The sequence below is a fragment of the Eublepharis macularius genome, chromosome 5 (genome assembly GCF_028583425.1).
Source record: "Eublepharis macularius isolate TG4126 chromosome 5, MPM_Emac_v1.0, whole genome shotgun sequence".
In the NCBI taxonomy this organism is placed as follows: domain Eukaryota; kingdom Metazoa; phylum Chordata; class Lepidosauria; order Squamata; family Eublepharidae; genus Eublepharis; species Eublepharis macularius.
In genome coordinates, this window is record NC_072794.1 from 106467893 (window position 1) to 106482271 (window position 14379).

The window sequence follows — 14379 nt, forward strand, 5'->3', positions numbered from 1 at the left end:
AGCAGGGGTGTGGCTTTTTGTCTGTACCCCTCGCAGGCACAATTTGCATCGAATATTTCATCTGGACTTCCTGATCACTTTCTATTGGCTGCAGGTAGGAAAGCGAGAGAGTGTCAGTGGGAACTCATGCAAATCTCTGAGCGATCCCCCCGCCCCCCCCCCTCCGCCAAGCACACACCACTTCTGGCTCCAGCCTTGCTTTCTGGGTGTCGAGCCGAACCACGTCCTGGAGAAGCATAAGCACGTGTTAAACAGGGATCTCGTACCTGATCGCCTCACTTGCTGTCCAGCGCACCGTGCGGAAGAGCCTTTGGACTTCTCGTTCCCGGCGTCCCGCCAGCCACATGGTGGAACTCCAAGGGGGCAGATAAAGAGCAAGAAGAAAAGGCCATTGGAATCATGAATGAGATGTCCAGCTTCTTGCACATTGGGGACATCGTCTCCTTGTATGCCGAAGGGTCGGTCAATGGTTTCATCAGCACTTTGGGGTGAGTGTGCAGTGCCCTCTCACAGCCGGGGGGAAGGGGAAATAAGTCCTGCCTCGGAAATGAGTTTGGCTGCTGTTCTCAAAAGGAAATGGAGCTGTTTCTGAGGCGGCATCACTTCGCCGGTGAAAAGCAGCACGGCACCTTTGTCAGCTGGAATGGAAATGGGTGCAGATATAAAGCGTTTAAGAGAACTGGATCGATAACTTTGGTTCCGAGGTTAAAGTTGATCCGAAGTTCCTGTGGGTGCCTAAATTCTGCACAGTCGCTCTCAGAAATATTTGTGTGCACGCCTGATAGAATGGCATCGGAAAACTCTTTGTTCTGTGAATTTGATAGGGACAGGCTGAAAGTGAATGTAGCGCTTGCTCACCGGGATACGCAGAGGATGAGTGCGATCAAAGTTGGATCTGAGTTACGTGTAGTGAGACGTCTTTCAGTTATGGGCTGCAAAGCGTTCCCTAACCTGCAGGGGGCCGGGTTGGATGACAGAGACAGGCCACTTTTGGTTGAGCCTCCTCGGTGTTTGGGAACAAGCTAGTTTGGCTGTAAATAAGAAGATTCATAAATAAAAAAGTTGTGGCATCTTAGAGACTCAGGACTAGTTCACCCAATGTATTTTAACTCAACGCATGTTGACCCAACCCTTCTTGATCATGTATTCATATTCACATATAATGTGTACATTGATGCCAACTGTTTATGGGATTGCCTGATTAATGCACTTTATGTACATCTGAGCACATGTTCCTGTCTGTTTGCATGACCAAAAAAAAAAAAGAGTTGCATTGACTAGCCCTAACTGAAGTATTATTAATAACATAAGCACTCACAGGCGACAACCTGTTTTTCCTGATGCAGTATTACCTGTCTCCCCTCCATTTCTCTCCTTTCTAATTCCCCCTCTCCCTGATATTAAAAACTCAGGTTGCCTGCGATCCCCCCTCCATAAGTGGTCCAGTAACATGAATGTAATTAATACAGCTAATATTGTAGAGATTAATGCTAATCTCCAATGAATAGAAGCTGTGCTTTTGCTTTTCTTTTAGAAAAGCAATCTGAATCATGAACTATAGATGCCTTCCCTGAATCACCATGGCCTCGCCTATTTTATGCTGTGAGCTTTCAGTTATTCCTCTTGTTTTTGTCCCTCCTTTCTCAAAATCAATCATTTCACTTTTGACCTGTCTTCTGCTGAGATTGTAGCCCTACTGGACAGGGACAGTAGTATCCCTTCTGTGTTCTGTGCAGCCTTAGTGCACGGCTTGTGCTTGCTAAATGCTAATTGACAGCCATGAATCAGTGCCTGCAAAGTGTGATATAACCTGCCAAGTAGCTTGTCAGCATACTGTACTCGGTAGCTGCTAAAGGCGGCCATCCTGCTGTGCTAATTTCTTCCGAGCTCTGGGGGTCCCTTTACATCCTCAGCAGACTCTTTAAGTGTTCCCCGAGAGAAGAAAAGGAACAAAATAATGTTGCTGGCTGGATGTGGGCAGATCGTTGCGTTTTCTTTGCCTGACCTTACTTAGAGCTGTGCAGCTTGTTGAACCCAAACTACTTAGGATGCCTCTAAATCTTGAGTGGGAGTCAACTCTTCTCTGATGCTGCCTCCCACCTCTTGCAGCATCAGACCTTTCTTTTTTGTCAGCCTGCTTGAAGTTAGATGGTAGAGTCCTGTGTGGGTTATTGTAGGAGCATATTTACATGGATGCTTGTTATGCTCCTACTGTGCCTTTATGTGGTCAGTGGATGAGAACAAGGTGGGGGGTTCCCTTTGCAGCAGAAATGAAGTGGTGAGGATGTATGGTGTGTTGACATTGCTGCTATTTACATGCGGATTACAAAAAATGCTGTGTTTGTGCCAATCTATGATGCAGACAGGGGGAGGTATGTACAATGCATAGGGAAGACTGTGTTTACCAGATGTACACTAGAGACAATTCAGTTGGACCTTAACTAGCAAAAGGCACTCTTCTCTGAAAAGTGGGTCTTCTGTGCTTGCTCTTCACTTAGCCTTAGATAGCCCACATAAATTGCTGTAAGGGCTTGTCTCAGCCCAACCCTTGAAGGTAGAACCCCTGCACTTACTAATGTTGGGGTATTACCTACACAAAATCATTGTAATGTTATTTGTGCCCCATATATGATAGTGTAAATTGTGCTAATGATTCTGGCTTGATGAGAACTTTCCTCTGTACAGCTTCCTACAACTAGGCACTTGTAATTGCAGCCACCCTGCGTGGTTTGATGGGAAACGCAGGAATATAAAAGGCCATCTTCGTACTATTTATCGTAATTTTTGTGACTCTGCAGCTACCTGTTTGCCAGTGGAGTATCAGATAATTAAAAATCATTTACATCATCTTATAAGGATTAAGAGGCTGACCTTTATTAATAAACAATGGGAACAACTTTTATGTGCCATTACCCTGAATGATTCCAGGCAATTCTGGACCATAATTAATGATGCTATTTGCTCTGAGATCTCTTACATATCAACCATTTCCCCCGATACATGGTTTCAGTATTTTTCGGACCTATTTTGTGAGGATCTCCCTAATGGAATGCAACTGGTTTATTCTTCCCTTCATGGTCTCCCAGAGTAGCCTCCTGTCACTCTGGAGGAAATAATAATTCTTATAGATCAACTAAAATCAAGTAAAGCTCCCGGTCCAGATGTGATAATCCCAGAAGTGCTGAATGCTGATCCAGAGTGGTGGGCCCCTCTGCTTGCTTCTCTCTTCACTATGGTAAATAAGACTGGCCAGATGCCAGCTGTCTGGACTAATGCGATAATTGTTCCCATTTATAAAAAGGGTTTATTTATTTGTTTATTTATTTATTCAATTTATATACCGCCCATCCCCAGGGGCTCTCGGCGGTGAACAGTTAAAATCGATAAAAACAAAAACTAAAATCAATATACAAATAATAAAACAAATTAACAAGGTGCAGTGGGGGGGAGAACCTTCCCTACCCCAAAGGTGGGAGGCCGACATGGCACCGCCCTCTTCAATCACCAAATGCCTGGCGGAACAGCTCTGTCTTACAGGCCCGGCGGAACGATAATATGTCCCGCTGGGCCCGGGTTTCCATTGACAGAGCGTTCCACCAGGCTGGGGCCAGGACTGAAAAGGCCCTGGCCCTGGTTGAAGCGAGGCGGGCTTCCTTAGGGCCGGGGACCACAAGTAAATATTTATTTGCTGATCGAAGCAATCTCCGGGGAACGTACAGGGAGAGGCGGTCCCGAAGATATGCCGGTCCCAACCCACTCAGGGCTTTAAAGGTAAGAACCAACACTTTGAACCTGATTTGGAATTCAACCAGAAGCCAGTGCAGCTGGCGTAGGACAGGTGTGATGTGTGACTGGTAAGGTATACCAGTCAGGACCCGTGCCGCCGCATTCTGGACCAGTTGTAGTTTCCGGATCAGGCCCAGGGGTAGCCCAGCGTAGAGTGAGTTACAGTAATCTAGCCTGGAGGTGACCGTTGCATGGATCACTGTAGCCAGGTCCTGGGGCGTCAGGTAGGGGGCAAGTTGCCTGATCTGACGAAGATGGAAAAATGCAGACTTGGCAACCGCCGTGACCTGGGCCTCCATCGATAGGGAGGCATCCAGGAGTACACCCAGACTCTTTACCACTGGCAAAGTTGCCAGTGGTGTCCCATCCAGGGCAGGGAGCTGGATCCCAACATCTGGCAGCCCCCGTCCCAGCTGCAGGACCTCCGTCTTCACTGGGTTCAATTTCAGCCTGCTCTGTTTCAACCATGCCGTCACAGCCTCCAAAGCTCTGGCCAGATTGTCTGGGGCTGTGTCTGGCCGGCCGTCCATCAACAGAAAAAGTTGGGTGTCATCCGCGTATTGATGACAACCCAGCCCAAACCTCCGCACCAACTGGGCGAGGGGGCGCATATAGATGTTAAATAACATCGGGGAGAGTATCGCCCCTTGGGGAACCCCGCACACCAAAGGGTGACGGGGCGATAGATCTCCCCCGAGCGCCACCCTCTGTCCCCGACCCTGGAGAAAGGAGGTTGTCATCTTAACCCCTCTAACTTCAGACCAATCAGTTTCTGTTATTGGGAAACTATACGCTAAACTCTTGCAAATTAAGCTCAGCACTTGGATGTCATCTAGCAAAATATTAGGTCCAGAACAGGTGGGGTTTTGCCAGGGGAAGTCAGCTTTGGATAATTGTTTAGTCCTCACTCATTTGATTAATAAATACATGAGTAGGAAAAGATCTAAACTGTATATTGCCTTTCTGGACCTTAAGGGAGCCTTTGACTCTGTCTCAAGGGAACTTCTCTGGGCAAAGCTCGAGGGGATGTCACTAGATAAAAGGTTATTATCTCTTATCAGAAGACTTTATTCATCAATGTCTTGCCAGGTCAGGTGTTCTTCCTTTGGGAGACTCTCTCCCAAGATCTTTATTAAGAAGGGGGTTAAGCAGGGGTGCATTTTAGCCCCCCATTTATTTAATCTTTTTAAAAAATGATCTTGCCCCTTTTTTGTCACTAGTTGATAGTCACAGTCATAGACTTGGCTCTGCTTCTATCCCTTTGTTATTATATGCGGACGATATGGTTCTTTTGTCTTTTTCCCGTGTTGGATTGAATCGTTTATTGAACCGTTGCCTTGAATACTGTGTGACCAACAGACTGAAGTTGAACTATGAAAAATCTAAGGTATTGGTTCTTCCCAATTCCTGGAAACTGTATAACTGGATTGTCAATGGTAATAGACTTGAACAAGTTAAGCACTTTAAATACCTGGGTGTCTATGTATTGTCGAAGGCTTTCACGGCCGGAGAACGATGGTTGTTGGGGGTTTTCCGGGCTGTATTGCCGTGGTCTTGGCATTGTAGTTCCTGACGTTTCGCCAGCAGCTGTGGCTGGCATCTTCAGAGGTGTAGCACCAAAAGACAGAGATCTCTCAGTGTCACAGTGTGGAAAAGATGTAGGTCAAAAGATGGGAAAGCTTATGGAAAAGCATAACCTTCAAGCAGTATTCAGACCCACCCGAAAAATACAACAGATGCTACGATCAGCAAAAGACAGCAGAGACCCCCTCACCTCTGCAGGAGTATACCGTATACCCTGCAGCTGTGGACAAGTTTACATCGGGACCACAAAGCGTAGCATCCAGACAAGAATAAAAGAACATGAAAGACACTGCAGACTTGGACAGCCTGAAAAATCAGCAGTGGCTGAACATAGCCTAACTCAAACAGGGCACAGTATCTTATTCCAGGACACCAAAATACTGGACAACACTTCCAACTACTTTGTCAGACTGCACAGGGAAGCCATTGAAATTCACAAGCATAAGCAAAACTTCAACAGGAAAGAAGAAACCTTAAGAATGAACAGAGCATGGGCTCCAGTTCTGAAAAACACCAGGCCAAGAAAACACTCCACACCCGACAATAGCCCTGCAGAGAAGATTAGCACATCAAGCACCAATCCATATGCAAAAGAACCTCCTCAGGTTACAGTGAAGCCTCCCGCCATTAGCATTCCACACCCTGGGAAACTCTTACAGAATGACTCAGCTCAACCCCACCCCTCCTGAGTAGATACAAATGACCTACATCTTTTCCACACTGTGACACTGAGAGATCTCTGTCTTTTGGTGCTACACCTCTGAAGATGCCAGCCACAGCTGCTGGCGAAACGTCAGGAACTACAATGCCAAGACCACGGCAATACAGCCCGGAAAACCCCCAACAACCAACCTGGGTGTCTATTTCCAATCTAATGCTACTTGGGCCTTCCACCGTAGGTTGGCTATTAATGCAGCCAGAGTTAGTGCTGCAGCAATATCTTGCTTTTATTTTTCTGATAGAGGCTGATCGAAGCTGCTCTTAAAGCTTTCAATGCTAAAATTGGAGCTCAGTTATTGTACAGGGCCCCGCTCTGGATTGATGCTATTGACAATCCAGTTGAACGTGTTCACTCTAACTTTCTGTGTAAGATCATGGGGGTTCCTATGTGTGTTCCATATGCTGCCTCATGCTTAGAGTGCGGTCAGAATTGTTGGCCACCAAGGCATGGCTTCACACTATCAAATATTGGTTGAGATTCCATTTTAGTTCTGACCCCCCCTAGTTATACGTATCATTTATTATCTGAATGTGTCAACTCTAGTTGATCAGCCTGTACTGAAGCTAAAATAAGTTCCTTGAACTTATCTATAGAATCTTTATCCCAGCTTTCTGAGTCCAAGGCCTTCTCAAAAATAGAATCCAGTCTTTTGGGATTAGAGTTACAAATTCTCTATAGTTCTGCTAATAGAACTTGTTCTCCCCTAAACTTGGGGATTGTCCTTAATGTAAGTTTCCCAGCAGTATACCTTTACCAGCTCCTGGCTCCCAATTTGCGTAGAGCCTTTTCTCTGGCCAGATTTAATGTTCTTCCTTCAGCCATTTTATCTGGTAGATTTCATGGGATTCCTTATCCTAGCAGATGTTGTCCTTGTTCGATGGACTGTGTTGAAACTGTTTCCCATGTTCTTCTCCAGTGTCCTTTTTATTTGGCGTCATGCCGGGATCTTCAACATCGTATATTAGCCCAACTTTCAGAGTTTTCTGATGATTTTAAGGTTCAGTTTCTTCTTGACAACCCAGATGTGGAAATAACTGAAATAGTAGCAAAGTTTCTCTACAGTGCCATGGCTATATGCCCTGACAAGTAATATCCTATATTGGTTTTGCTACACTGTTGTCCTGTTCCTATCTGTAATTTTAATCATACTCTGTATGGACTTGTTTCTGTATTTAACATTTTATATTATATATATGCCAATAAAGGCTTGCTTGGCATTGGCAATTGCAGCCACCAATAAATAGAACACCAGATATGTACACACATAATCACAGACCTGTGTTGCCCACACACATAATCCCAACCTAAGTTGCCCACTAGGAGGTTCAGACATGCACCAACTGAAGTAGAATCTCAGGCAGGCTTTGTTACTGAGCACCAGCGTGTGGACCTCTCTTGGCCATCCTCTCCCATACTACAACATTACTGGCAGAACTTCTGAAGCTTGCAAAGACTGATCAGCAACAGCATAATCATAGTTTATGCCAGTCATCCACTCCCAGATCAAGGTTGCTGCTGCAGTGGCGGATAAACAGCTTGTTTCATTTGGGAAGCTAAAGTCCTTGAGCTGATTCTACTTTGAGCGCTCTCAGTACTATAGAAATACTACTTAATATTAACTGTCTGTGACATTCCCATCTCAATGGTTCAGGGTCCCAGTGGTAGATAGGCTGCTAAGTGTGGGCTTTCTTGAAATGTGAACAAGTAACATGTACTAACAGTGCAATCTTAAACAGAGTTCCACTTTTCTAAATCCATTGATGTCAATAGGCTTGGAAGGGTTTATCTCTGCTTAGGGTTTTACTATTAGTAAAACTTTCTTATCGTACCAGATCATAATTCCTTTGCAGTATACATTTTATTTTCTAAATCTTAAAATTTCATGCTATACAGTTTAGGATTTTGTTGTAGAAACAGATTCCTGAATGCTTGGGACAGATAGCTTAGATTGAGGTAGTGGTCTAAAACAAACATACTTAAGTGCTAAGGACATGCTTTTGTAAAGTTCTCTTTGCTTTGAATAGCATGCTGGGGCCGGCGTATCTGCGGGACCGCCTCTCCCCATATGAATCCCAGAGGACTCTTCACTCTAGCAATAAGCATCTATTAAAGATTCCTGGCCCTAGAGAGGCCCGCCTGGCATCGACCAGGGCCAGTGCATTTTCAGTCCTGGCCCCAGCCTGGTGGAACGCTCTGTCCAATGAGACCAGGGCCCAGTGAGATTTATTAGCATTTCGCGGGCTTGTAAGACGGAGCTGTTCCACCAGGCATATGGTTGATGCCGGGCGGTGCTCCCTAGCTGGGGGAGCACAGTCTATGCCCTCCCTACTAGTGACATCTCCATCTCTCATACATCCCTGGCAAAATACTCTGGAGATGGCTAGATAGGGGGTCATCTGGATTATGTGCCGCTGTGTTTACATACATACATACACATATATATATGTGTGTGTGTATGTGTGCGAATATGTTTACATGTATTTTAATCTATGTATTAGGATGTTTTATGATTTTAAATTGTATATATGATGAAATATGTTTTTAAACTTGGTTGTGATCCGTCCTGAGCCTGCTGATGTGGGGAGGGCAGAATATAAATTAAATATAAATACATAAATAAATTTAATAGTCAAATAACTTACTAGGTTCAGAAAAGCTTCCAAACTTTTCTGAACCAAGCAGATATTCATGTTCCATGTATGCCTGCTTGGCTCAGAAGGACTTGGAAGTTTCCCATTCATATATTAACTTTATGAAGACAGAAGAGGGTATGTTGCAGTTTTGGAAAGAGAACTGCCACAAAAGTATATGCTAGAATGTAACAACCATCACTACCTATTTAATTTTCGAAGTGCCACAAGACTCCTGTTTATTTTTCCTGCAACAGACTAACTCATCTACTCCTATGGAATTATTGTTGACAGAGAATCTGAATCATCCTGAGTGACAGAAACTGCTCTCAGGTGCCAAAACAGTGTAGCTGACATGACTGTCAGATATTCCCCTGCCCACACAGTGGGCCTGATTGCTTCTTGCTTACTTCAAGAGTTACTCAGTTGACCTAGATGGAGTTAGCTTGAAAGACACGGATGTGATTGATGTCACAATTAGATTTTGTTGCTTCTGCAGATTTAAACAGTCTAGTTCCTAATTAAATAACAAGAAATGCTATTTCTTTTAACATACATTATATTCATGCATATCTGCAACCTCTCAACTAAGCATAGATCCTTCTAATACATGTGATTGCCATATTATGGAAGCAATGTGCATATGGCTTTAAGACCTGATCACTGGATTTTAGGGCTCCAGCTCATGTTTACTGAGGCTGTACACACATGAGCCTCAAACACATTCTGAAGAGGTGGCATGCAAACTCTAGAAACAAAAATGTGCTGCCCCTGTTCAGACAATACAGAGATTGTGTGTGTCAAGAACATTGTGGTAGCACATGATCCTGAAATGTGTGGTTGGGAGGTTTCCTATAGGTGTGCATTTAATATCTAAAATTGGGGCTTGGGTAACAATGTAAGGGAAAATTGGGCTTTAAAATTCCATTTCTTCCCATTTGTAGACATGTAATCTGATCACTCAGACTGCCCTGGGTGTTCTTTATATTATCAGCAGACTGTTTTTTGATGGACCATTTGTACAACATTCCCACAATTTGCATCCAAGTTGGTTGCCATGGACTTCAGGGCTTCATTATCTGATTTACCTGCAAGAATGAATCTGCTTAGCACTGGCCTTTGGCTTGTATTACTGGGCTAGGATGGAACCTCCCAGTCATTAGGTTCCCTGACTCTTGATATACAAGATATTATGCAATATTGAGTCACTTTGTACATGCAACAGTTTATATTTGAGCCCTGGTACGTGTGTGTGACTTTTAGTGCTATGTCTAATGTTTTGTTCCAAAGCACATAATGTAGAAGCAAATCTCATTGAGCTCACTGTCACACATACTATTACGTTCAGGATGTTAAACTTGTTAAAAGTAGACATAATAACCCTTAGCAGTTATAATGATATAATTCTAATAATGGTACACTAATTATAATGGTACAGCTGTTAATAGTGACAAAGGAGGATCGAGGTTCTAAAGGTAAAAGCCAGTAGAAACACAATTTCTTGACTTGGCTGTAAAGAACCCTCTGCAAGGAACTTGCTCGTAGGTGGCTGCATCCATTCATATAACAGCATAAAGGAGCATTTGCTGCACTGCCCAAAATTAATCTCAGGCTCTTGTGATCCATAGTATTTATTGATTGGTTGATTTAGAAATCTTTTATCCCCCCTTTCCTCCAAGAAACTCAGCATGATATATAATTGTTCACTCTTCTCCATTTATCTTCGCATAAACTCTTGGTGGTAAGTTGGGCTGAATGAAAGAATGACTGGCCCGAGGTCATCTACCAAGCTTCATAGCAAAGGGGAGATTTGTAACAAACAAAGAAGAAGGAAGAGGGAAGGGATCCTGCAGAAAACCAAAAGACTAGGGCGGAGCTAGGACCATCTAGAACATCCAAAACATACTGTATATTTCACTGTACGTGTTCATCTAAATTGTAGATTTGTTATTCTATTGCAAATAGATCGAGTTTTGGTTCTTACTTCATTGTATATTTCAATCTGGGATTTATACATTCCAGAGGGTTTTTGTTCAATAAAAGAGGGATTTGGACCTAGGGGTTCCAGATCCTACTCTGATACTCTAATCTGGAGAAATCTCTGCATGGGGACAGCTCCCCCATCTCTATTTCAGCAAAGAAAATGGCTGAGGGGGAGGAGGCAGGAGCTCTTGCTTTTCCCACAGTAACATTATGAGTCCAAATGAGATCTGCTTTATTTTGAAATAGCCATCCCCCAAAGCTGCTATGTGGCTGTGGGGAACCTGAGTTGAGTCTGGGGAACCGTCCCAGACCCAGCTCTTAAAATAAGCAAATGTCTAGTTTGGCCCTAACTATAGAGGAGGTTAAGGGTGTGATTCTCATTCTATTAGATTCAAGGAATGGAGTATAATTATTCTACACCCAAGTATACACATTCAGTTGTGGAATGCCATTTCTCTCTCCCTGTGTCTGTCACTGTTATTCAATATCTTTTGATGCCATTTTTTTAAAATTTCAGCTGCTTATTTTGCTTCTGCTTAATGGTATTCTGTTGGTGTTGTTTCAGGTTGCAACTGTTGTTTTAGAAGATTTGGGTGTATGCTGTTGTAGGTTTTTATGGCTATTTTTGGTTTTATGAAGTTTGTTTATGAGCATTGTTGCTTGAATGTAGATAGGATCAATCATGTGTGTGTTCTTATATAAGACTTCTTCTGTAACTTGAAACACTAATTCTGTGTAGACCATCCCTTAAAAGCTCTGTTATCTGAGCTAAGGAATTTCACTCCTTGTCTGATAGGTTACAGCATTGCTTGTGAAGTAACTGTTGCAGTGTATTTGGGATGTATCACATCTAGTTTCTTCATAAAATGAAGAGGATGGTGTTATTTTTTTGGAATGAAGAGTCAGGAACCTTGGAGGGAAAAGATGAAGTGCAATTAAAATCCATTTTTGTTGAGCCAGTTGATTACCATTCTCCAGATTTAGTTCCCATTGGTAAACAACAACAGCTAGCTTAGAGTACTTGTTAGTCACATGGGCAGAGAGCTTTTCTATAACTCTTTGAATAAAAAGGTATGCAAGAATACTTTTGATGCAATGTCTTATTGGTATTATCTGTCTTGAGGTGCTTGATGCAGAAGATGGAAGGTGCCACTTTCTTACTGGTATATTATACCAGCCTTCCCTGGGAAACCCAAATAAATCTCTCAGCAGGTGGAAAAATATCTGATTTATAGTATTTAAGTTGATTGATGAAAAAATAACACTTTTTTGCAAGGACCAACCAAAAATATCACCAAACAGTTTGCAAGTTTTTGAGTTCCCCAAAACTCTTTGTTAGATTGGTTGTTGAGTACAAAAGCACAACAATAACGGGGGTGGGGGAAAGATATCTCAGGACATAATGGCAATGCTGGTAGAATCTTAAAATGGAATATGTGTTGCAGACTTAATTGGGTTTGATGGTGCACAGTGGAAAACAAGTTTCAAGATGTGCCAAAAACTACTGGGACACGAAAGCCAACAAAAAAGGCAAGACAGCCTGTGAAAGCTTGCAGTTAATCAGGTGTCTTGCAGCATTGCTTGGAACTCACAGGATCCCTTGTAATGCAGAGAAGAAGAAAATACAGTTGTCCTTAAATTAATTAATAAAGCCATTGTAATTCCATGGAATCTACAAATATCAGATGTTTTGACTCAACGAGGAGTGTGGCTAGGCCTAGAGAAAAAATGTCTTGGCCCTTCAGTAGAGGTTTAATGTGTGGAAATGGGCAGTTGAAGCTTTTTGTGGCATGGAGCTAAAATAACATCCTATTAAACCTTTATTAAAGGAACAGGAGAATCTTTCTCCAGGCAGCTGGCAACTCTAGGCAAGACTCTTAGCCTTGGTCTCTCAAATCACCTAATTCCAGGAAATTCCTTTGGTGCCCCTGGTTCAGTATGCCTGCTGAGGTCTGCTGGTAAACACAGGAAAGGGCACACTTGATTTTGCTGTGCATAAGAAGACCAGATATGAGAATTCTCTTTGTTTTTATCCATTTGAAATATATGTATGTCACTTCTCTAAATGCGGAAATATCATTTGAAGTAGGTAAAAAAGGTAAAGATAGTGCAAACACCGAGTCATTACTTACCCATGGGGGGCTGTTGCATTACGACGTTTTCTTGGCAGACTTTTTACGGGGTGGTTTGCCATTGCCTTCCCCAGTCATCTACGCTTTACCCCCAGGAAACTGGGTACTCATTTTACCGACCTCTGAAGGATGGAAGGCTGAGTCAACCTTGAGCTGGTTACTAGAACCTGGCTTCCGCCAGGATCGAACTCAGGTCATGACTCATGAGCAGACCTTGGGCTGCAGTACTGCAGCTTACCACTCTGCACCATGGGGCTCTTATAGCATTTGGATAAGAATTCACGGATCTGTGAATTCTACTCTTTTTCTACATGTGCTTGAAATGGAAGATATAAAAAGTGGTATTTCATTGCAGTTTTATTTGCTTTCTGGATAGGAATATATAGTATCCTGATTTCTTTTACATTTGTTTTTGGTTGGCTCCTCTGTGCCCAGATGGCAAAGACACTGAGTAGTGCAACAGTGTCATGTGAGAAGATGGACAGGCTGTGCTTGGAATTGCACTTTGAACTACTCTGAATGGCCTATGAGACTTCTTTCTGTTATGTTCTATCACACTTTTATCCCGTCTTTCCTCCAAAGTACCCAATGCAGCATACATGGTCTTGCCACCAAAGTTTTCTAATTTCTCTAAAGCAAACAAGCAGCTTTGCCTGATAGCTTTGGTTGCCAATCAATTTTGAAGCTATTAAACTATTCCATTTTTCCTCATTCAACTCAGTTGTTAACTTTGCTGCATTATTCTTTCTGTAAGTAAATTTCTGTTCTAGCTTATTTCTTGACTAAAATCAGGATTGAAAACGGGCCAAAAATTCTGAAATTACAAGGTTGGAATGAATGCAGGAGACAATTAAAGACTCCCTGCAGAAATGAAAGGGTGCTCTTCTGTAACCGAGAAAACCTGCTGGTGACCAAATATGTCAGGAGAATTGCCCCAAGGCTAAATAAAGCTGCCTGTTACACCCTTTAGACACATATTTAGTAATGAAGGCTTTGTATGAATCCCATGTAGGAACAGGATGATATGAAAAATAATGCTACCAATTAAAGTAGCAATCACTAATGTGATTGTTGACAATATGAACAAATTCTTAAAAGGATGGGGCTTACTTATATTATTAGACCCAAGTCCTGATTTCATGTTTTCCTTTAAACCCAGTCAGGAGTTGGCTCTGTCCAGATAGGAGCAATTATTGTGTGACTTCAGTAAAAGTAGCTAGGCAGTTGCCATAACTAAGGAAATGGCTGTTTGCAACCATGAGAGGTCACACAGTTATCTGTACCATGCATTTTGCTGTGAAGAGCAAAAAATTATAGTTATGGTTATGGGATGATGCATGATCCTCTTTTCTGATAGGTGGTTGCTTAGCACAGTAAATGTTAAGTGGTAGAAGTAGCAGGGATGAGATAGGAAAATTAGCTTTCTCAAATCCACTTTGATACAGGTTTTTCTGCTGGCCAGGATAGCAGGGACTAAGGTCAAATGGAGGCTTGATGTAATACGCTGATAAATACAGCAGCACCTTGGTGTACATTTCTGTTT

At 42.8% G+C, this 14379-nt stretch overlaps 1 protein-coding gene across 1 annotated transcript in view; it reads left to right on the plus strand.

The window, feature by feature from the left end:
• The first annotated feature begins 245 nt into the window (after positions 1 to 245).
• ITPR3 (inositol 1,4,5-trisphosphate receptor type 3) overlaps positions 246 to 14379 on the plus strand; it is a 142606-nt gene continuing 128472 nt past the window's right edge. Inside the window, exon 1 of the mRNA XM_054980929.1 lies at positions 246 to 488. Coding sequence (XP_054836904.1) covers positions 400 to 488 — 89 coding nt within the window. The 5' untranslated portion in view covers positions 246 to 399. The remainder of the gene's footprint in view (positions 489 to 14379) is intronic.